This window comes from Eptesicus fuscus, chromosome 9 (genome assembly GCF_027574615.1).
Source record: "Eptesicus fuscus isolate TK198812 chromosome 9, DD_ASM_mEF_20220401, whole genome shotgun sequence".
Classification (NCBI taxonomy): Eukaryota; Metazoa; Chordata; class Mammalia; order Chiroptera; family Vespertilionidae; genus Eptesicus; species Eptesicus fuscus.
Genome location: NC_072481.1, coordinates 101210406 through 101234882, shown reverse-complemented (window position 1 = coordinate 101234882; position 24477 = coordinate 101210406). Strand labels below are relative to the sequence as shown.

General features: G+C 50.7%; 1 protein-coding gene and 1 pseudogene across 8 annotated transcripts in view; one reads left to right on the top strand and one right to left on the bottom strand.

Annotated features, from left to right (window-relative positions):
• Window positions 1-24477, bottom strand: part of FBLN2 (fibulin 2) — a 101453-nt gene that overhangs the window by 23866 nt on the left and 53110 nt on the right. For 7 of the 8 annotated variants that reach the window (XM_028135302.2, XM_054721613.1, XM_054721611.1 and 4 more), the window contains 6 exons: window positions 12874-12985; window positions 11346-11475; window positions 5962-6142; window positions 2092-2301; window positions 1366-1479; window positions 702-803 (listed from right to left, as the gene is read on the bottom strand). In XM_028135302.2, the coding sequence (XP_027991103.2) occupies window positions 702-803; window positions 1366-1479; window positions 2092-2301; window positions 5962-6142; window positions 11346-11475; window positions 12874-12985 (849 nt within the window). The remainder of the gene's footprint in view (window positions 1-701; window positions 804-1365; window positions 1480-2091; window positions 2302-5961; window positions 6143-11345; window positions 11476-12873; window positions 12986-24477) is intronic. The other variant, XM_054721610.1, reaches the window with a different exon arrangement.
• LOC103301568 (transcription factor BTF3-like) lies at window positions 15634-16100 on the top strand (annotated as a pseudogene).

Genomic DNA, 24477 nt, shown 5'->3' with positions numbered 1-24477 from the left:
ACAAAGGTAGGTAATTGTCACCAACATCCACTCTCCCCTCATTGGTTTCAGTAACAGAACTGAGTACGTGCCATCCAGTTGGGACTCTTACCCCCTAGTCTTGCTCCCCATCAGAGGCAAATGGGAGGGGTGAATGCCACTTCCAGGTCCTGCTCTACAGTAATTGGGCGTGCGCGCCCTCTTTCCCTCTCTCCACCCATGGCTGGAACAGGGACAATGTGGTCAGAATAGACTTTGGTCATGCAAACAGGCAACCTTCAAGGACAGGGCAGCTGGAGTCTAGTGAGAAATACAAATTCTCAGGCCCCACTCCAGACCTACTGGGTGAAGCTCTGGGGATTCTGCAGAACTCTCAGGGTCCATGCTGTAGCCAGGCTTCCAGCTGGCTCTGGTGCACGCTCACGTGTAGGAAGCACTGCTCTAGAGAACAGCAGACAGGACAAAAGAGGTGTGGGGTCCTGGCCAATCGGTGCGTCCACCCCGAACTGCACAAACACCTGTGCATGGTGACATGCGAGGAATCTCTGGGTAAGCTATTTGGGGCTCTTCATCAAAGTAGCCAAACCTGTTCCCTCACTAATCTTCCAAGTTTTAGATACGGACCACCTCCCTCATTCTGTTTGTCCGATCTCCACCCTGGGGCCCTGACCACAGGAAACTCAGGTTTGCACAAGTATGAGGGTAACCCCCATGGTACTCACCTTCACAGGACACACCATCCGCCATGATGGCATAGCCGGGAAAGCAGGAGCACATGGCTGTGTCTCCAATAATGCTGCACACCTGCTTGCAAGGCCCATTGTCTGAGAGGAAATGCACAGAAATCAGCAGGCTCATCCTTCTGTCTCTATCCTATAGGCGTGGGGACTGGGAGCCAAGGAGCCTCACTCCTGCCTCCTTTTCCAAGTTCACTGTTAAACTGGCTCATACCTCAGCTTGTGTCTGAGATAATGGACTAGATCTCCCACCACCACCACCACCACTTGGACACCAAAGCTTCCCTCAAGAAACAGGGATGGGATTGAGGAGGAGATAGAAAGAGAATACAGAGCAGGACCAAGGAAGAGAGGAGCAGAAAAAAGAGCTTTTACACATTATTGTCTGCACAACAGTTCCACAAGCAAGAACGTATCCTCTCAATTTCACAGGAACTAAGACCAAAAGAGTAGCTAATTGTCTTGCTTGGGGTCACATACAATCGCCCAGGCTGTCCCTTATTCTCATACCCTCTCTCCCCCCGGCTGACCCTCCCCACAACTCTCACCTCCTCAGCCACACTGAGTTCCCGTAGGCAAGACCAGCCACCCCCCAAGCAGAAGCTCCCCATCTTGCACATGGCCAGACCCATCCCCCGACACAATTTACCTTTGCAGGTGTTGGGTTGTGGCCGTGGTAGCAGGATGGTGTTGGGGGCCACTTGGGAGGGTTCTGACCTCAGTGCAGACTCCTCTGCAGCCGCTGGCTGTGGGGGGCCATTGTCTGTCCCAGGCAGAGCAGATAGGAGGGAAGGTCTGTCTCACATCTTCAGCCAGGACACAGGCTCTAACAGGCCCCATGCCAGCACTTGACAGGAATTGCCTCATTTAAATCCTCCCCCGCCCATTTCACAGGAGAGGAAACTGAGGCTCAGGAAGCAACGTACGTTAGGTAGCAATCTCACTTTAGGTAGGATATTTAGGACAGAGGAGGCAAGGAAGAAGAGGAGTGGATTTCAGGACTGACAAATCTATCCCTGGAAGCGGGCAGAGAGGAAGGCCCCCCAGACTGGGGCTGTGGCAACCCCCTAGGCTACCTACTGGGGCTTAGCCACCAGGGGCCCCACACTGGGACACAGATTAGGTTGATGGGAGCCTATGTGGCTTGGGTCTTAGCTCTGCACCCGAACCCAGAGCAGGGCGCTGGGTGTCCCCTGCAGACAGTTCCGGAAAGGAGCCTATCTTCCTGGCCTCACAAAGCCCACCACCAGAGACCCCCGCATCCTGCAGGCTCCTGTGTGTGGGGTGGCGGGAGAAGTACCCCGTAGTCCCCCGGAAGGCCACAATGCCCGGCAAGATCAGCCCCGGCCTGGCCCCGGACTGTCCAGGTGCTTACCTGGGCGGCAGGTTCGGCCGTCATCCTGCAGTGAAAAGCCGGGGAAGCAGGCACAGTGGTACGAGCCCACAGTGTTGATGCAGAGGTGCTGGCAAAGCTCCCCCGGGAGGAGCAGGCACTCATCCTGGTCATCGCCGGGCAGGCTGTTGGGCAGCTCAGTCTCCATGCCCAGTGACAGGGCCTCCCGGCTCCCCAGCTGCACCTCTGAAACTGGGCAGGAGTCAGTGCTCATGATGGAGCTGCGTTGGCCCCAGCAGGTGGTTGAGACTTCAGGCCCCCCGAAAATCAACGCAGGTCCTCATCAGAACTCTGCGTGCCCAGTTGAGGCAATGTGCATGGATGAAAGATGGGTGGATGGATGGATGAAGGATGGGTGGGTGGACAACCCTCAGCAATAAGAGTGAACCCATCAGAGCCAGGTCCACAAAAGCCCTCCGGAAGCTTTGGCTAAAGTGGTAAATAGGATTCAGACCTCTGACCTCAGGGACATCAGGGAGGACAACACCTAGCAACAGAAAGGGCCCCCAAACTGGATTCCATCAGATTGAGATCTGAACCATCACTCGGGCTTTCCCAGCTGTGTCACTTTGGACAGCACCAGGTCTCCCCATGCCTTCCAGGCTGCATTGGGGACTCGGTGAGAGTGGGAGAGAAGGCTTCTAGGGCCGAGCAGCCTTAGAAAGCTCTCGATATACAGTCATGGAAAAGGGAGAGGCCAGAAACCCCTCCATGCTGCATGTCAGCCTGGGGCCCCAACTCAGTCTGCCAGCACCAGGCCACCAAGCCCCTCAAGGGAGCAACTGCATATGCTCACATGTGAAGAACATGTTTCATATTGAAGGCATTTACATTAAGCTCCAGCCCAATCAGCCCAGGCCTGGCACCTAGAGGAGGGTCGTGATGGCTGATGTTCCAGCCCTATGACCCTGTGCCCAGCTCTGCTGGGCAGGCTGCTGGTCATGCTGCAGGGTTCATGCTCAGCCCGCTTCATCAGCACATGTCTCACAATAGTGCCCCCCGGCAGCGGTGATGCTGAAGCTCGGAGGTGCGTGTTGATTTGCACAAGGTCACCTGAGTAGGACTGGCACCCGGGTTGACCTGACCTGCCAGTTGTGGCCTCTGAGGCCCAGGTTACCCACCAGTTAGTCACTGAAGGAGAGAAACATGAACTTCTGGCTCTGGACCCTTCTTGGCCCTGTGTCTACCCTCTGACCCCTGAAGCTGGACTTCCCCCCAAATTTTACCTTGAATCAGACTTATGGTTGCTACCCTGGCCTTTACACCCATGCTCAAGCAGCCCCTAGATCTAACCTCATCATGTGGCACTTCCTTGGACTGGCCAGCCTTTGTGCCCATGCTGGCTGCTCAGGCCAGCCAGTCCCTCTGTCCTGTCAGCTTCCCCTGGCCTGGTCCACCCTCCATATGCTTGCCACTGCCCCATCCTGCTGGGAGACCCAGGTTTCTGTTGGGCCCACCATCACATCCAGCAAACTTTGTCCCCACAGGATACAAGGTCTTCTCCCAGGAACCCCTGGCTTTGGACAGCAGGCATCTAATTCCCATGCCCAGATTTCCACTGTCTTGCATTATCATGACAGAGACCCAGGGATGGACTGGGTCTGGTCAAATCCAGTACACCAGAGCCCAGGTCAAAAACAGGAGCCTACTGGGAGTCCCAACTATGCCAAGGACCCACTTTGCACAAGGGCGAAGTGAGGCTTCCTCATCTGGACTATGAAAACATGGCGACAGTAACAGGGTCAGGAACCACAAGCCCTGGATGAGCATCCTGCCATCCCTCCCCGCAGGGAGTGAGGAGGAGAGAGAATCTGTGTCTGACAAAGTCTCCAAGAAGGCCCACGACTCGCTGAGGAGAACAGTGGACCTGGGATTCCAACCAGTCGGCTGGACTCCGAGGGCCACACGTTAACCTTGATGCTAGGACCACCTCTGGGATTTTCACTTCCCAATCCTTGAAGTGCCAGGACAGGCCCACAGTTGCCCTAGAGGTCCACACAGCTGCAGGAAAGACTAGGCCTGTGCTTCTGGAACCCTCCTGGGCACCTGGTCCTCGGCTGGTCACGGCAGAGTGTGTGAACACCTGCAGAAGTGGCCAGCCAGGGCTTTTGTGACACCAGCCCCAGGGCTGCAGGCCCAGCTCCACAAAGACCACCTGCTGACTCACTGGCACACCTTGATTGGGCTCCTGCTGGCCCAGAGGCACAAAGAAGGCTAATGGCCCTGAGTCCAGGAGATAGTCTTAGATAGGGTGAGAGGCTGAACCTGGCAGCTGAAACAATGATCACAGCACATGGAGGGCACACGAGGGAGGAGATCCCAGGGACACTGAGGACTGGAAGCTCTAAGACCTGGCTCCTGACCCTCAGGCAGGAGCAAACGCAGGCTCCAGGGCCCACACTGGTACCTGGAGCTCCCTCCCTTCCAACACACACACACACACACACACACACACACACACACACACACACACACACTGGTCCCCCTATGGCTTCTGGGGACCAGTGCCAGGTCAGGATAGAGAGGGTAAGGGCACAGGTCTGATCAGCCCTCAGAGAACTCATGGTCTGGTGGTGAAGCGGGGCCACCAAACAAAGCCATCACTCATTCAGTCATTTGCTAGTGACTCTTCTGGGACAAGCACAGGGCCAGGCTGATAATCTATACTAATAAAAGGGTAATATGCTAATTAGACTGGGTTGACCGGCCATCTTCCGGATGTCCAACATCCCTCCAGACAAAGCCATGGTGGTGGGAGTCGAGGCAGAGGCAGTTAGGGGTGATCAGGCCAGCAGGGGAGAGCAGTTAGGAGCAATCAGGCCGGCAGGGGAGGGCTGTTGGGGGTGACCAGGCTGCCAGGGGAGGGCAGTTGGGGGCATTAGGCAGGCAGGCAGGTGAGTGGTTAGGAGCCAGTGGTCCTGGATTGCGAGATCGGGCCTAAACCGGCAGTCGGACATCCCCCGAGGGGTCCCAGATTGGAGAGGGTGCAGGCCAGGCTGAGGGACATCCCCCTCCCTGCCCCCGCCATGCACGAATTTCATGCACTGCGCCTCTAATATAGGCATAAAAGGCAGTGCTAGCCTGAAGAGGCTGACCAGACAGGTGGGGCAACATTTACAAATGCATTCTCCATACCAATTATACCCTGTTCCCTGAGGACACAAGAATGGCATAGGTGAGAGGAATGGAGGATGGATGAACAAAGGTAAGTGAATGATGGATACGTGAAAGGTTTGGGGGTGGTGAATACATGAGCAGATGGATGGATGGACAAATAAATAAGATGGATAGAAAGATCAATGGACGGACAGACTGATGGATGGATGGATGGACAGACAGATGGGTAGGTGAACAGGTGGATGAGTAAATGAATGTGTGAGTGCATGGGTAGGCAAACAGGTAAGCAGATGGGTGGGGGAGATGAATGGATGGATGAGTGGATGTGAGAATGGATAGATGAGGGATGGTAGATGAATGGTATAGTGGGTGGAGTATGGATGGCAAAATAGACCAGAGAATGGGTGGGAGATGGGTGAGATGATGGATGGATAAAAGCGTGGATGAGAGTGGAAGGTGATAGGTAGTAGGTAGTTGGTAGTTCAGTGGGTGAAGTGATTGGTACTTGGAAAACTGAATAAAATCACCATCTTGGAAATGACAGGCCTCAGTCCATTCTCAACAGCCACTGAGGAACTCTGGTGTGCAGAACTTGTGCCCCAAGCTACAATGGCCATGGACCCAGAGTCTCCATAGAAGGCCAGGGTCACCCAGCAGTGGCTAGAAGCTCCAAAAGCTCTCTCCTCCTCACCCAACCATCCTATAGACCCTGGATCAGGGTGAGGCAACACCCACCTCTCTGTGGTGCAGACTCAGGCTCCGGAGCCTGGCGGACCTCGGGCACGATAAGGGGGTCTTCACCCTCACAGCAGGAAAGCATGACGTGGTTGCAGGGGTAGCCCAGGTTGGGGTTGGACTCGCATGACTGGCCCTCAGCCCGCACACGGAGCCCCAGGCCACAGCAGTCACAGCATTGCTGGAGGGAGACATGCAGTCACTGCTACAGCCTGGCCCCCAGAGCCCACCTGCATTCCCCTGGGTCTGTGAGCCTGTGGGGCTCACTGAGCGCCCCCAGGAAGCAGCCTGGGTCAGGCTCAGCAGAGGAGCTGATAAATGAGACTGAACTAACCTTGTCTTGTTTCTTCTTTCTAGTATGTGCTCTCCATTCCCCATGTCTGGCTCAGAGTAGGGCTAATGCAAGTCTTTTGAAATAATTAATCAATGGCCTCTATGAAAACTGCAAATTAGCCCCAGTCACACCCACTCCACCCACCCTGTTTTTGCTAGCACACTGATTCTAGGAGACCGCTGGGTAGAGCTTTCAGAAAAGCTTGGCCCTGGGGCTGACTCAACTTGAAAGCACATCCTTTTCACATGCCCCTTCCTCCTCTTTGGGACAGATACGGTGGCTGGAGTTCTAACAACCATCTTGGGGCATGAAGTGACCTTCAAGATGGAAGGGAAAGCTAAAGATGACTGAGTAGAAAAAGAGAAGCCAGAGCTCCTGAAGCTACTGTGTAGCTACACCCCTGTCCCAGACTGCTCACCTCTAAAAAATCTTCAATTGTTTAAACTACTGTGGTTGATCGATAGTCCCAATCATGTCCTCTTCCCTGTGTCCACTGTCTTGCAATGTGATAGTGCAGTTCCTCTGATCAAAAGGGAGACTATTTTCTAACTCTTGGTTGCACCTCACGACTTGCTTTGGCCAATAGGATGAGGCAGAAGTGACAATATACCAGTTTTGAGCCCCTGCCTCAAAGGCCTTGCACACTTTCATTCCCTGTGTTGGAACCCTGCCCGCCACGAACTAAACAAGCCAAGGCTAATCTGCTACAAGTTGTGAGACCACAGAGTAGGAAAAGGTCATCCCAGCTGCAGCCATCCTAAATCATAAAGTGCCAGTGGAGCCATCAGCTGGCAGCAGACACCTCCTAAGTGAGCTCAGCTAAGATCAGCTGAGCACGGCCCAGGTCAGCAAAACTACCTCATGAGATAAGCCAGTCATGAATCACTTGATTTGGGATTGTTTGTTACACAGCAATAGCCTGTACTCCAGACCTGTATCACCCAATAGTAACCACTTCCACTTAGTCAAGACCCACCATCCTACCTAATAAAACAGTAATATGCAAATTGACCGCACCTTCGTTACACCCAAGCCACGCCCACCAGCCAATCAACGCCCACCAGCCAATCAGAGTGAGTATGCAAATAAACCCAACCAAGATGGCGGTTAATTTGCAATAATAGGCGCCCTGAGCTGACCCCCTGCGATGGATTGCAGGGAGCTGAGGTCCACTCTGGCATCAGACCAAAAGCCTCTGCCGGAGGCTTCTGGCCTGGAGCCGGAGCAGACACCCAGCTTCCTGCTTTCGATGGATGGTGGGCGTGGCGGACACCCAGCTCCTCACTCTGATTGGATGGTGGGTGTGGCGAGCGGACCCCCTGCCATCAAAAGTGGGGAGCTGGGAGTCCGCTCCGCCAGAGGCTTTTGGCTGGGTGTCCCTCCACCGGAGGCTTTTGGCCTGGTGCACGAGCGGACCCCCTGCCATCGATCGCAGGGAGCGGGGGGTTTCTTCGGCCTGGTACACCAGTGGACCCCCTGCGATTGATCACCTGGGCAGGAAGCTGGGGTCTGCTTTTGGCCTGGGCAGGAGCGGACACCCTGCAATTGATTGTAGGGAGCTGGGGGTCCGCTCCTGCCCAAGAGGCTTTTGGCCTGGGCAGGCCTGGGCAGGGGCTGAGCCGGTGATCAGAGGGAGCTGGAGGGGCCTGCCCAGGCCTAAACCTTTGGCCAGAGGCTTTAGGCCTGGGCAGGACCCAGCCCGCGATTGATGTGAACTATAGAGGAAACACCTTTTCTGACTGCACATTGGCTAAGCTTCCTGTATGCCACTGGTAATATTCTTAGTAACTTGGGTAATAAGAATCCAAAAAGGTGATCTAGGGTTTTTCCACCACACTTCTGGAGAAAAAAAATGAAGGTCTGCTGCTGGAAGGCTAAGAAATGTCATATCCTGCCCTAGCCGGTTTGACTCAGTGGATAATGTCTCAGCCTGCAGACAGCAGGGTCTGGGTTCAATTCTGATCAAAGGCATGTACCTAGGTTGCAGGCTCCTCCCTGGCCGGGGCCCAGATCAGGGCTCATGCAGGAGGCAACCAATCAAAGTGTTTCTCTGTCTTTCCCTTTCTCTTCCACATTCTCTAAAAGTCAATGGAAACATACCCTCAGGTGAGGATAAAAAATAAATAAAGAAATGTCATATCCTATGAAAGGCACATCTTGAAAATGCCTAAAGAAAGTTGTCATTTTTTCTTGGTGAAGGGACTGGAGTTCGTGTTGATGAAAACACCTTGGAGGCTGTGGTGACTGACAGTGGCTGCAGCAGCGAGGTGATGGGGCTGGTGCCTTCCCCTGACCAGCCCGGTTGCCTCCCACAAAGGGAGGCCAGACTGGGGCTTAGGTACACTCCCTGTGGGGCGAGGGCCTAAGCCGTCAGTAGGACATCCCCTGAGGGCTCCCAGTATGTGAGAGGAGGCAGGTTGGGCTGAGGGACCCCTGACCCCCAGTACACGAATTTCGTGCACCGGGCCCCTAATGTACTTAATAAATTACTTAGTTTTTCTTACCTCTGATGCTCACAACCACCCATAAGACATATATTATAATCCCCATTTTGTAGATGGACAAGCTGAGGCTCAAAAAAGGCTGGTCAGGGTCAAACATACAGACAAAAATGGGATTCAAAACTTTTCTGTCACCAAAGTCCTTTCCCTAATATCAATTGTTTTTAGAAAAATATCAACCCACCATGATAAAAATTAAAGTCCAAATCATTTCCAAAATGTTACCCTCCTCCAAATGTCCCTATCAGTCATCCAGGCTTGCGACCCCACTTCAACTCCTTACACTCTCTCCCCTAAACATCTCTTTTGATGATGCTCCTGACACTGCCCACTGCCCTGGTCTGCCCCGTCCTCTGCTGCACAACCAGCCAGGCGTTGGGCCCCAATGTCTGCTTTCCCTTCTTCCCAATTTTCAGCGGAACATGTGACCTCTCCAGAATAAAGACTACATTTCTCAGCCACCCTTCAGCTAGGTGTGACTACTGGCCTAAGTTCTAGCTAATGTGCTGTTAGTGGAAGTACTGTCTGTCCTCAAAGGAGGGGCTCTTCTCACACCTGTGTCCACAGCAGCCTTGGTCACACAGCCAAGAGGTAGAAGCAACCCAATGTCCATCAAAAGATGAATGGATCAACAAAATGTGCTCTTTACATGTAATGGAATAGTATTCAACTTCAAAAGAAAAGACATCCTGATACCGGCTACACCGTAAGTGAACCTGGAGGACACTGTGCTCGGTGAAATAAGCCAATCACACAGGACAAAGACTGTGATTCCACACAGATGAGGTCCCTAGAGTAGTCAGTCATAGAGACCGAAAGTAGAAGGGTGGGTGCAGGGGCTGGAGGGAAAGGGTATGGGGTGAGTGCTACACGGGACAGGGTTTCAGTTTGGGAAGATGGAAGAATTCTGGAGCTCGATGGTGGTGATGGTTGTACAATAGTGTGAGTGTATTTAATGCCACTGAACTATACACTAAAAAATAATTAAGATGGTCAATTTTACATTCTGTGTATTTGGCACAATGAAAAATAATTTCAAGAGGGGCTCTTCCCCATCCTTCTAACATGCTGCCTGGAGCTCAAGCAGCCATTCTGGACCAGGAGGCAGCATATTCCATTTGGCTGGGCAACAAGACAGAACAAACCTATGTCCCTGGAGACCACAGAGCCACTCATTCCGTCAGTTCTGGCCTGGCTGCCTGCAACCACCAGCATATGACAGAATAAGAAACGTTTAGGGAGTTTTCCATTCCTTGCAGCCAAACTGACGTCTCGTCCCGAGCCCTGCCACCTGTAGCCTGAAGCCCAAAATATCTCACGGCAGTAGTTACTGTCCTTCACGTAAGAGCCAGAGGACTCCTGACAGCCTGCTCCCGCTGCACCTCTTTGCCACAGGCTACTGAACCCCGCTGCCACAGGCTACTGAACCCCGCTGCCACAGGCTACTGAACCCCGCTGCCACAGGCTCTAGCTTCTGTACTTTTGCTCACACTGTTCCCTCTGCTAGAAGGCTCCTCCTCTTCTCTCTGCTCCATGACTGTGTGGTGAGGTTTAATTCCATCCTGACCACTCTGTCCATGGAGAAGAACCCTCTCGGTCCCCACAACTGCAGAAGGGACCCAGATAATGCCCTTCAAAACTCTCCGTGTCTCCCACCTCACTGAGAGCAAACCACCATCCTTATAATGCTGGACAGGGTCTGCCCATAGCTTCTCTGGCCTCAGCTCCTACTACTCCCTCCTCACTCACTGCACTCCAGCCACACAGGCCTCTTTGCCGCTCCTCACACATGCCAAGCATATACTTGCCTCAGGACCTTTGCACTTGTTGTTCCTTCTGCCTAGAATAGGGGTGGGGGATCTTTTTTTTTTCTACCAAGGGACATTGGATATTTATAACATCATTCAAGGGCCATAAAAAATTATCAACTTAAAAATTAGCCTGCTCTATTTGGTCAAACATTTAATTAACTCACCCCTAATGCCTTGGCAGGGCCAGACCAAAAGATTTTGTGGGCCTTATATGGTCCCCGGGCAAGATGTTCCCCACCCCTGGCCTAGAAGATACTTCCCACAGAAGTCCACACAGCTCAGCCCTCTCCTCCTGCAGGGTTTACTCAAACATCCCCTTCCCAGTGAGGCCATCTCCAGCCACTGCAGATGAAACTCCAGACCCTCCCAATCTCTGACATAGCTTGTCCCTCTCCTCTCTTCAGTTTTTCCTCCCTGGCACTATCACCTTCTAATATACTGAACATTAACATACTCACCTTGATCTCCATCTGTCTCCCTGACTAGAAGGAAAACCCAGAGAGAGCAAGGATTTTTGTGTTACACGTTTCTGCATCCCTCATGCCTAAAACAGGGCCTGGCATACACTGGGGTTCAGTAAATATTTTGTGAATTAGGTCGCAACTGCTGATGCTCTCCATGCAGATGAAGAGACCCTTGACCATGTGAGAGCGTCACCCTCACTGTGGAGTCCCACCAGGGAACCCAAACCCCAGCCCTCAAGGACCCTCAGGCCACAGAGGGTGCGGTCGGACTTGCCTTGTACAAGGAGGTGCCACAGGTGTCGCTGTCCTCAAGCCCACAGGCCTCGCCCTCCTTGGCGCCCACAACACCAGCCATGCAGCTCTTCTCCTTCAGGTAGGATGCGCAGCAGTGCTTCTGAGCTGTCCTGCAACAGAAGTGCCCTCAGCCCCACCTGAACACCCACCCCGTCCACCCAGGGAAAGAAACCAAGGCTCCGAGAAGGGAAGCCCATACGAGCAGGGCAGTGCTGATGACAGGTGCACTGGCAAGGCCAGCACCACCACCACCCCCCCCCCCGGCCCACTGAGTCACATGGGTTGTTTCTCCTTAACCAAGAAGACTTTAGGCCTGGGCCCCACTGGTCTCAGTACTGTGTGTCCTGACCAACGAGAAAGGGGAATTGGCACTCCAAACCCCACATGGGGCTGAGAAAGACAGGAAGACCCAATCCTGGTTGGTATGGAGGAGCGTAGCCTACAGTGTTCCTGGTCAAGCCTCCCAATATCAGTAGGGCTGCCCTGGGGCAGAGGCACCTGATGAGCCAGCAGCATAAGGGCAGAGCCAGGACACAGAGGAAGGGTTGTGGGAAAGCAGGGTTCAGCTCCACGCGAGGAAGAGCATGTCCCAGCGAGGGCTATCCAGTGACAACCGGCTGGCCACGGAGCAGTGAGTTTCCCATCACAACAGGAATGGAAGCGTGCACTACTTATAAGGGCTACTCAGCTCAAAACTCCAGGACTGTGACTTGTGCATGCTCTAACTCCTAAATAGCCCCAAACTGGTGGGACAACAGAGGAAAAGGAAAGGGACATGGTTAGCATTTAAATGTTTGTAAAGGAGGTATGGTGAGCTGGACATTAGGAAACATGAGGTCTACTCCTGGCCATGCTCCCAGTGAGTTGTATGGCTTTGGGTGAATCACATCACTTATCTGAACCTTGTCTTCCTTTGTCTGGAAAAATGAGTAGATTGGAAAAAACGGTGTCGCTAGAAAAAAGAAATGGTGAGTAGCTGATCAACACATCTTCCAGGCCTGGCACAGGGCTGGCCTGGGTGTAAATGACGCCTTTGCTGAGACACCAGAGACAGAAGAAACAACCAGCACAGGCAGTAGAAGAGGACGGTGAAAGGCCACTCCTTTAGAGACTCTAGGGTAGCAAAGTGGGGAGAGAAAGAGGACTGAGCTCCCCAGCTCAAAGCTGAGCAAGTATAACCTGTGTGGATGGAGCCCTGCCCAGCAGCTAGAGAAGCACACAATTACTCCTGGGGCCAATGGTCCTTTAACACTTGCTCCTGATTACGTGTAACAGGCCCACTATAAATGTATGTGGCTAGTTTACTTTGGGGTCCAGTCTTGGGCTCTCCGCACCTGCAGAAAGCCTCACCAACTGGGCCACAGCTGCCATATCCAATCGCCCTTGAGCACCTGGAAGCAGGTGAACCATGTGCTCACCTTGCACTGTCAGGACCTGCAGTCCAAGGCAACCAGGGGTCTGGAGAAGGTGAATGGGCAGCTCTGCCTGCCCCCGGGTGCCCGCCCTACCTGCAGACATCACCCTCAGCGCCACTCTCAGGGACTTCCAGGCACTCGTCATTGTCAATGGCCCACTGCTGTCCAGCTGCGCAGCAAGTCTCGATCAGGTCCTTCGTGGAGACTGTGGGTGGTAACACGGGCAGAGTCACACCCTATTGGAGGCATGCAGTTCCAAAGTATCTAGGGTCAGCAAGTATAGCAGGTGCTGCCGATGCCTGTCCACACCCCCATGACTGGGCAGGTAACTCACCTGCACATTGGCCGCCAGCACACAAGTGCAAGCTCCTCTGGAGAAATGCCTGGGAGGTTAAGTTGGCCCACAGAAGTGGGGACTGGAGGAGCCCAGCCAGTCAGTGAGTATCATGGGAGCACAAAGGCAACAGCCCTTGGGGCGACTCACACTTGAGCTCCCTGTGGGATCAGAGGCACTGTCCAGCTCCTTCCCTGCACCTCCCCGAACCAGCATGTGCACAAGGACCCCAACTCAGGCTCTGCCTCTAAGCAGCCTGACCTAAGTCTCCAATCCAGGACAAGGCATAAGAAAGCAACAGCAGCAGCAAGGAAAGCTTACAACTCAGCTAAGAAGTTAACAGAGAGAATCTCAGTGACGGGAGGATGGGAGGAGTCAAGGGCAGGAGAACGTCTTAAAACTCAAAGGCACAGACCACACAGTAAGAAGTGGATGGATCTGACCGCATCAAAATTAAAATTCTCTGTAGGAAAGACCTCCATGGACAACATAATAGATTGCTGACAACTTAGGAGACATTTTTGGAATGTCTACAACTGACAAAGAATTGCTACTGAGAAAATATAATAACATCCTGAAAATTAACAAGAAAAAACAACCCCAACATAAAATAACTTTTAAACTGAAAAAATCAGAACAAGCAGTCAATGCGCCCTCGGGTGGCAGCGGGCACTGGCAGCCAGTCTGGATGGAGACCTGGCACGACTCTCACAATGACATGTGCACGTCACCTAGGGCCTGGTGGCCCCGCCCTGAGTGTGCACTCCAGGGCTTCCTCACCAGGCCCAGCACACCGTCGGCACAAGGCTGTGCACTGGAGCGTCTCTGTGGGAGGGACCTGGAGGAAGTCTGAAGTTGGCACTGGAGGAGTGGGGGAAGAGAACTGGAGACATCTCCGTGTAGGACTCCACCTGTCAGATACAACAGACTAGATGCCCGCGTGACAATGTGCAGGTAAATGCATGCACGCGCAGCAATATGGAGCAGTAGGGAACAGACACTGAGGGGAACAGGAAAAATAAGTGAGATTCATTACACATATTTAAAATATTGCACAAAAATAACAATACACGTTTCACAGTAACACATAAAAGAAAAAAACTCACAAATTAAACAGAAGAGAACTGGGGCGGAGGGATGGCAATAGGGAAAGGGGATAAAATACATAGTAAAGCAAGAGAGAACCTTACAAAGGTGATAAGGTATAAGGTGCTAGAAAGTGAGGAATATAACTGACCCGACTATTTCCCTCTGAGGTCTGAAAATAAATGACATTCAAAAACGAAGCTCATCTAGAATAACTACATATATCTGCAGGGACAGCAAAGTATAATGGAATAACTCTGAGCCTGGATCTGCATTTCAGTGCTACGCCTCCTTAGAGCTATGCCTCCTCCCTAAAGACTTCTCTTAGCGAGGACCTAATGGCTGCACAGCTGCTGAAACCTACAAGGCCCTCTCAATATCCTCGAGCAACTCCAGAACCTGGCAGGGCAAAGGAACAAATGCACCCAGGGTTGCTAGCAGTCTACACAGTTCTAGGAGCAGAGTGAAAGCTCACTAGAATCATCAGCTTTATCTGCTAAACAGGCATTTCAAGTCCTTGAACTTTTCTGAGTTTCCATTATCTCTGTAAAACAGAGAATACGCTTCAGCAACATCTTGAGAGCACAGGAAGGAATGAGCAGAATTTGTGATCACTGGTATCTACAGAAACAAGTCATAAGCATCACAATCAGCACACACTAAAGTAAAAAATATGACAAAAATGCCTACTGACACTGCTACTATTTAGCAGTTTCCTAGAAATGCTAGCAAATGCAATAAAGCACGACATAAAGAGGCAGTAAAAATATTAAAAAGAGATGACAATCATTATTTGTAGATGCTATGAGTTCACCTTCCTAGAAAATCCAAGTGAATCAAAATTAACACAATATTAAAATGAATACTAATTTTTCATCATCATTATTACTATTATGCAACCAAAAAGAAAATCAACATATTCAAATTAGTGGCTTTCCTACACACTAGCAGCAATTAAATAGAAAAGATAGTAGAGGAGACTTGACTTGGGGTGGTGAATACACAATGTAATATGCTTATATATTATAGAATTGTACACCTGAAACCTATATTATATAATTTTAGTAATCAATGTCACCCCAATAAACTCAATTTAAAAAAGTGAATAGGAAGAAATCCCATTCAAAACAGAAACAATGCTAGAAATAAATCTATAGTAAACATGCTAAATCTACATGAAGAAAAAAGTTGTCTAACAGGAATAACATTATATATTATTAAAAATATATATTATGTTCTGGACGAGAGGATTAAAATTCTCCTCCATTTATATTTTCAATGCAATCCAAAGTCCCAACATATTTTGTCATAAAGTTTGTCAAGCTGATCCTAAAATTCATCCAAAAAAGGAAAATTCTCAACTGCTCTGTCCAAGACCCCCTGAGAGCTAAACCTTGTCCCCCAGCACAGCCCTGTCTCCTCTCCACAAGGAGATGAAAGAAACTATCCTGACTCAGGAGAAGCTCACCAAACTGCAGGCACAAGTGCGCGATGGTGGGAAAGGCACACTCCTAAGAAGAAGGCAGTTCACAGAACAGCTACAGCAGACATAAAAACTTCCGTTCTCCTTAAAGAAGTTAGGGGTAAACAATATCTCTGGTATTAAAGAGGTTAATATGTTCACAAACCAGAACAGTGTTCCCTTTTAACAGCTCTAAAGTTCAGGCATCTCAGCCACAAACACTTTCACTGTTACTGGCTGTGCAGAGACAAAGCAGCTACAGGTGCTAGGACCAGCATCTCAGACCAGCATGGGGCAAGTCTGACTAGTTTAAGGAGACAATCTGTGGATGGAAAAGCACCACTTGCTACCAGAGAGGAGGAGGATGATGATGATGATGATGAAGTTCCAGATCTTGAGGAGATTTTTGATGAGGCTGCTAAGAATAAAGCAAATTGAATAAGTCAACTTCTGAAGACTACCTTGAAGAAGTCACTGGGAGTTGCTATTTTCTACTGACTGCTTGTTCACATTTTGCATATGGATCTGATAAAATCTAGATCTAATATTTTTAAGCCCCTCAGATACTGCAGCTCTTTTCAGTTTTGCTTATACACAAATCACTCTTTGTAGCTAATTAAGCTGAAGAAGCCTGGGAATAGAGATTGAAACAAAGGTTAAAAAAAATACCCAAAAAAGTTTCTGAACAGAAGAATATACTTTAAAATTCTAATAATTAAAACAAAAAATGCTCAAAAGTCACTAATCATCAGAGAGATGCAAACTAAAAAAAACAATGAGTTATCATTTCACACCTGTCAGAATGGCTACCATCAATAAATCAACAAACAAGTGCTGGAGATGATGTGGAGAAAAGGAAACCCTCGTGCACTGCTGGTGGGAATGCAGACTGGTGCAGCCACTGTGGAAGACAGTATGGAGTTTCCTCAAAAAAATTAAAAATGGAACTAACATTTGACCTAGTGACCTCACTTCTAGGAATATATCCTAAGAAACCTGAAACACCCATCAGAAAGAATGTATGCACCCTTATGCTCATAGCAGCACAATTTACAATCGCTAAGATCAGTAGATGAGTGGATCATGTAGGGACCTGGAGAGTACTATGCTAAGCAAAACAAGCTAGTCAGAAGACAAGTATCACATGATCTCACTCATATGTGGAATCTAAAGAAATAAACTGGTGAGCAAAATAGATCCAGAGACATAGAAACATGGAACACACTGATGAATCTCAGAGGGAAGGTGAGGGTGGGTGGTGGGTGGGAAGAGATTAACCAAAGAACATGTATGCATGTATGAGTAACCCATGGACACAGACAATAGTGTGGTGAAGGCCTGTAGTGGGGGGTGGGGGCAGGCTAGAGGGGGGTCAATGGGAAAAAAAGGTACCTCTGTATTACTTTCAAAAATAAAGATAAATTTAAAAAATAAAAACAGACAAACAAATAGACAAGAGGAACAGAAAGAGTTTGGAAATAGAACTGTGTATAAGGGAATTTAGTGTGCAATAAAGGTGGCATTCAAACCCTGTGGGAAAAGGATTCAACAGGTGATACTGGGACCTACCTCACACTATACACGAAAATAAATTTCAATTCTATAAAGGCGTTAAAAGGGTATTGGTCAAAGAGAACAAACTTCCAGTTATAAGATAAACAAGTTCTGGGGATCTATAGTTAACAGTACTATGTTATATACTGTAAAGTTGCTAAGAGAATAGATCTTAAGTGTTCTCACCACAAGGAAAAAAATGGTAACTATGTGAGATGATAAAGGTGCTAACTAGCTTTATTAATTACACACACACACACACACACACACACACACACACACACATACTAGAGGCCCCGTGCATGAAATTCATGCAAGAGTAGGCCTTCCTTCCCCTAGCTGCCGGCACCAGCTTCCCTCTGACACCTGGGACCAGGCTTCCCTCACAGCCCCGGCTTCGTCCAGAAGGTCATCTGGAAGGACGTGTGAAAGGATGTCCGTTCTAATTAGCATATTATGCTTCTATTGTTATAGATATTACATTGTATACCTTAAACTTACATAATGTTATATGTCAATTATCTATAAAAATAAAAGTATAATATGCTAATTAGACTGGACAGCAGAACGACCTTCCGGACATCCTTCTGGACAAAGCCACAGTGGCAGGGGCCAAGGCAGAGGTGGTTAGGGGCAATCAGGCAGGCAGGCAGAGTGGTTAAGGGCAATCAGGCAGGCAGGCGAGTGGTTAGGGGCAATCAGGCAGGCAGGTGAGTGGGTAGGGGCAATCAGGCAGGCAGGCGAGTGGTTAGGGGTGATGCAGCAGACAGGCAGAGTGGCTAGAGGTGATGAGGCAAGCAGGCAGGCAAGCAAGTGGTTAGGGGCATCAGGCAGGCAGGCAGAGTGGTTAGGGGTGATCAGGCAAGTAGGCAGGCCAGCAGTTAGGAGCCAGCAGTCCCCGATTGCGAGAGGGATTTCTGACTGCCCCCAAGGGATCTTGGATTGCGAGAAGGTGCAGGCCAGGCTGAGGGACACACACAAAAATTTTGTGCAATGAGCCTGTAGTAACTCAATAAAGCTGGAGAAATAAAGAAATAAAATCTACACAGGAGCCCTGGCTGGTGTTACTCAGGGGTTAGAGGATCAGACGACATACTGATGGGTCCAGGATATGATTCCCAATCAAGGACACGTACCTGGATTGCAGGTTCAATCCCTGGCCCACGTCGGGCATATGCAGAAGGTAACCGATGGATATGTCTCTCTCACATTGATGTTTTCTCTCTCTCTCTCTCCTTCCCTCCCCACTTTTCTCCTTCCCTTTCCTCCGCCAATCTCCCTTCCATCTCTAAAAAGCAATGTAAAAAATATCCTACAAACAACAAAACCCACACATGAAAAATGAAAACCTAATAAAAACTGACTACATTAAAGTATAAAATACCTAGACAGCAAAAGACAGCTTGTCCAGCCAGCCCTGTTACTCTCTATCACGCTTCTGACTTTTAAACCCCTTCCGCATTTTTCACCATGTGATAAACAAGCGCTCTCTTTCCATTGTCAGTTTCCTCTGCAGTCTCTGCCTCCAATCTCGGGTGGCATCTGGGTCGTATTTATCTTGCAGGCACCTGGTAGAGTGCAGTTTCAACAAACGCGTCAGTAACACACTGGGCAGCTGAGAAGCTGTTTCAGATGACAGGACTGGGGCTCACCATGGGGAGCTAACAGCACAGACACACCGGCCCAGGACTGCTGCCAGAGTCAGGGCCTGAGTTTCCGTGGCCAGTGAGAGTGCCATCACCATTCCATGCCTAATCCTGTCTAGTCACACTCTGGGCACATGGCGTCTCATCTTTGTTGGAATACTTCTGGTGAGGGAGGGCTCACTCCACACAGGCAGCTAGTCTCTTTTCTGCATAGCTCAGGCTCCCAATGCCTTTCTTTTACTGGACTAAACTCTTTCTCCCTCAGCCTTCTCCAAGATTGCCTTACAAAGAGATTAGGAGATTGCAATTGATCCCTGGGTCTTAGCCAGGCAACATGGGTGCCCTATCCGGATAACAGTGCCAGCTGAAATGAACTGGGTGTTAGCAATGAGCCAGGCACAGGCCCAAGCACTCTGATTCTCACTTAGCAGGAGTGAGTGCTGTATTATGCCCACTTGGCAGATCAGCAGGGGGTGAGAAGCCCCAGCCTCAGCTGCCCCACCGCTGCTGCTTGGTGGGTTGACACAGCTGATCCTGAAGATCCCCTCTGTGACACTGACCATCGCCAGCCTGAAAGGTGTTTCTGCTTCCTGTGGTTTAAATGGTATGTGAAACCTTGATCAGACACCAGGTTTCCTCCTGTGCTTGGCAGACTGCCCACCATTCTCTCCTGGCCTTTCCCATCCTGGCTCCCCTCCTTTTCAAAGGAACTCAGGTGCTGAGACCCCTTATGCAGGGAGGACCACCCACTTGGAGCAGGAGAGAATTATAGGGGCCAAGCAGGGCACTGCCTGGTACCATCCAGCATATAGGAAGCAGGGCCAGGCAAAGCCCAACACGATGTGTGCCCACCATGTCCTCATCCAGAAGACCCACCCCTCCCCAGCCCAATGCTTCAAGGTCAGAGGTCCTCTCCTCCAGGTCTCCTCTGACCATCCTTCTGAGGTTCCTCAGCGCGCGCAGAGGTAACAGACGCAGTACAAACAGCTCACCCAGGCCTGACAGCTGTCCCGCTATCACCACCAGACAAGGTACTGTTTACGGATGGGAGCAGTTTTGTTCAGGATGTTTAATCTTTGACTGTGTGATTGGATTACTGAGCTTTTTTATCAAGGTTCCTTGCAAGGTTTTGCCTCTCCTGGAATAATGCTCTGTGTAACCTGTCCCGCCCCGACTAAGCACTCTTTTTTCCCAGGTCAACGCTGGACTGTAGGATAACTTTCCCCTCACAGTCCCTGGAATATTAGTCTTGTTTCCTTTGTCCAACATGAGTGCCATTTCTGTTTTGCTGAAACATGAGTCGAGAATCCTGTCCTGGGATGTGGGAAAGGGAGGCCCCCATCAGGGGACTTAGAGGCAGTGTTCCTGTTATCTGCTCAGATCCCAAGACTGTAATAGTACTTGTTCACTGAAATGGAATAAGTACAGATGTTTGTTTGATATTTTGTTTGTCTGCCTGGGTATAATTATTTGTTCATGTGTGGAAGTCTGTGAGAAGAAAAAAGAAACATTTAATTTGTTTAAGGCTGAGTGCTCTGACACATAGCAAATCGCCCCGAGTGGCCACTGGGATTTCTTTTTCCCAGGGGTGCTTGCTCTCTGTCAGAGGGGAATCGGCCCGCCTAACAACATTTCTGTCTATGTTTATTAATTTGAAGGTATAGAGTTCAGGATGGCATCCGATGTGCAGGGGCAGCGGTAGTCACCCTGGACCGCACCATTTGGGCGCAGTCCCTGAATAGGGGAACCTCGGCACAAAAAGTCGAACTTTTGGCCTTAATCCAGGCCCTTCGATGGGGACACAGTGCCACCCACCGGGAAAGAGGGTTACCAACTGCAGCGGGAAAGGACATTAAAAATAAGGAAGAGATTTTAGCCTTATTGGAGGTCATCTGGCTCCCAAGGGCAGTTGCAATAGTGCCCTGCAAAGGACATCAGAAAGGGGAGACAATTGAAGCCAGAGGAAACAGAGCCGCAGACCAAACTGCCAAGGAAGCCGCCCAAAAACCAGTGGGGCCTTTACAACTTTTAGTAACCCTGCCGGACCTGGACCTACGCAGACCCCCTCTTACACCAAACAAGAGGAGGAATTGGCAGAACAGAAGCAAGCCATCAAAGGACCAGATGGTTGGTGTACCCTACCAGATGACAGACTGTTGGTCCCAGAGGCTCTAGGTTGGACGTTAGTTGCCCAGTTATACCAGGCTACCCACTTGGCGTCACCAAGACTTCTGAACTTCTGTGAGGCAGGAACTACCAAGCTTACATAAGGTACTTAAAGGCATAGTCACTAGAAGTACTGTCTGTGCACAGGTAAATGCTAAGCAAGGTTAGAGGGTCACCCTGAGAATTCGGGCCCCAGGGAAATTCCCCAGGAGAGCATTGGGAGGTGGATTTCACAGAGATTAAGCCACCAGCGTCAGGGTACAAGTACCTGCTAGTTCTCATAGACACCTTCTCGGGTTGGGTTGAAGCATACCCCACTAGGACAGAAACTGCCTCTATAGTTGTCAAGAGATTATACCTAGATTCGGGCTGCCAGTAGTCATAGGATCAGATAACAGCCCCGCCTTTGTAGCCAAGGTATCTCAAAATATAGCTCAAGCCTTAGGACAGGCATGAGCAAGACTCAAAAAAAGAATTTAACTAAATTTACCCTAGAAACCGGTGAAAACTGGACCAACCTCCTGCCCTTCACCCTCTTATGGGCCAGGTGTACCCTCTACCGGGAGGGGTTCCTCCCTTCTTTTTGAGATCATGTATGGTAGACCTCCCCCCATCCTTCCCAGGGTCAGGGAGAAACTGAAAGCTGGAATTCATAACCATTCCCTTTCTCAAGTCCTTACAGGCTCTGCAGTATACCCAGAGAGCCACCCAGAAGCTTGTTCGCGATGCTCTGCCAGTGCCCACCGCGGACCCTGTACATCCCTTCCAGCCCGGGGACTCGGTGTGGGTAAAGAAGTTCACTGCCCAAGGACTCACCCCAACCTGAAAGGGACGCTACACTGTTATCCTGAGCACGCCCACGGCTGTTGAAGTGGACGGCACCCAGACCTGGCTACACCACTCCCAGCTCCTGCACCAGGAAACGGCCTGGATCCTGGCAACCAGCGGCCTCACCCGTCAGATCCCTAACCTGGTCTCCACGCAGGCCAGGAGGAGACTCAACGCAGGCCAGGAGGAGACTCAACGCAGGCCAGGAGGAGACTCAACGCAGGCCAGGAGGAGACTCGACATCTGCAGGAGGGGAACTGGACTTCAGTGAGGACAGTACTGATGGGGACTGTGGTACTAGGGGCCTTGGTAACTGTAAGAACATTTTTGCTAGCCAGTGAGAAAGTCCAGGGCTAAGTAAGGCTAGATGTGCTAGGGGATGGGAGAGCAGGAACAGGACAGAGAATGCCCTTAAAGGAAGTAAGAGGAGTTCATGATTTGACTCATGCACCTAAAACCAGTGGGGAATGAAGTATGGAAGCAACCATACTTAGGTAAAAACTGCTGTTTGAACTTTAACCCTGCTATTCTGGCTTCTGCACGCACTTGCTTGCTTGGACAATACGGTGGTTACCTCAGCTTCCAGACTGAGACCTGGAGACACAGAGGTAACTTTCCTGTGCCTGTGGACCAGGACTGCAGGAGATCGATTCCCACTGACTCAGTGGCTCCAGGAGTAGAAACTGTAGATAACCCTTAGAGATTACTGACTCCGCTTGGGTCTGCTTCTGTAAAAACCTGCTTTCCCAAGATAGGGCCACATTCCAATAATGTCCAGCAGGATGTTGCCGTTCCCAGCCTTTAGAATTTAGAATTTAGAACAAAGGAAAATCTTTGTGGTTTGGACCTTTAAAAGGACTGCCTACACCTGGGACAGCGCGGTCGTGAGGGTGGCCACCTGCGTGTGGTGCCCTCGCGGCCGTCCTGGCCAGTTCAATAAATCCTTGCCTGCTTTTTTAATCAATCAGCAGCCTCCGGTGGTCTTATTTTTGACTCCAGGGTTTGACCCCACAACAGTTTCTATCAAGCACCCCCTGGGACAATGTCTGTGGGCCTGAGCCAACAGCCCAGAGATGCTGCAGCCCCAATGTCCCCAGCAGCCGGGGATTCTGGGAGAGGAGGTGGTGGGCACCTGGAGTCCTTTACAAAGAGGCAGAGTGAACAAACAAGGATTCCTGTGCTTTGTCCTCCTGCCCCAGCATGACAGACACAGATGGCCGGCGGAGAAACAGCAGGAGCTGCTGGACGAGCCTACCCACCAGGGCCCACCCAATTCGCTCCAGCCAATTCAGCCCCTTGGAGATGCTTTCCTCAACCGGCTCCTCCTCCCCCATAGGGCAGCCCCAGCCTCCACTGACTGTGCAGCATCTGCTCAGCCATCACCTTGCTTCCTAGTATCTGCCTACAGCTGCCCAAGTCGGCACCTGGCCCACCTGCTCACCACCCCAGCCTGACTAAGGAGGTGCTCTGCCACTCTTGCTGACCGGCTGGATCTCTACCCTGGCTGGGCCGCCCACCCGGCCCCAGCTTGCACCCACTGCATCTTCCCTTCAGCTCCAGATTGTCCTATCCCCACTCACATTTTACAGATGAGTAGGCAGCAGCCCAGAGAGGAGGCACAACTCGCTCCAGATCACACACCCCAGCCAGGGACAGTGCAGGGTCTACGGCAGGCTGTGTGCTCCACAGTGCCTGCTCCTGAGCAGAGCTTCCAAGGAAGCAAAGAAAGGGGTAGAGGGAGAAGGGGGAAGAAAGGGGAAGTTCAAGTCTCCCACTCTGTCCACCACTCCTCAGGATCCTTCCCAAGCCCACTTCCATAGCAGGTTCAGTTCTACCACGCACAGGGGGGTGGAGGGGGGACACGACAGGCTCTGGTGTCACTCTGCTTCCCCTACACCTGGACCCAAGCCTGACCCTGAGCTCTGCAGCCCAAGGTTCTGGTCCCCAAGCGAGAGTGGTTTCCCGCAGGAAACCAGTCAGAGGGCTGGGCCTCCCCCTTCCACTGGAGCCTGCAGAGCTCCTTAACGAGACTCTCGTGGGGACTTTCCAAACCTGGAAAGTTAGGGGCCAATATCTTCCTTTGAAAGGTGAAGGGAAGGGACAGAGCCAAGATTGAAACTCATCTCTGCTTATCCCAAAGCACAGGCTGTTATCTTTCTGAAACCAACTTGAAAATATTTCCATGTGCTCTTTATCATGTGGGCATTCAGGGTTACTTTAGCCCATACCTGGCTAGTTAACATGTGAAAGACTTTAATGAGGATTCAACACCCCAGGGGCAGCTGGCAAACTCAGTATAAACGCTGCCATCCCACCGTGAGGACTGTAAAAATAGCCACCATTCTTTGCAGGGGTGGCACTGTTCCACTCCCTGAATATGGGCTGCCTCATGACCGCATTGCATATAACAAAAGTGAAACATGAAGAGGCCTTGCAGCTTCTGTTCTCTTTTTGGGGACCCTGCCATGAATACATTGAGGCTAACCCACTAGGATGAGACCACATGGGGCTGAAACAAGACTAAGCTTGGCTCAGGTCGGCAGAGCCCAGCCCAACTGTTGACCCACAGTGGTTACAAAACTAACGTTAGCCAAAAGTAATTAGCTAGGAATAGATCTAAT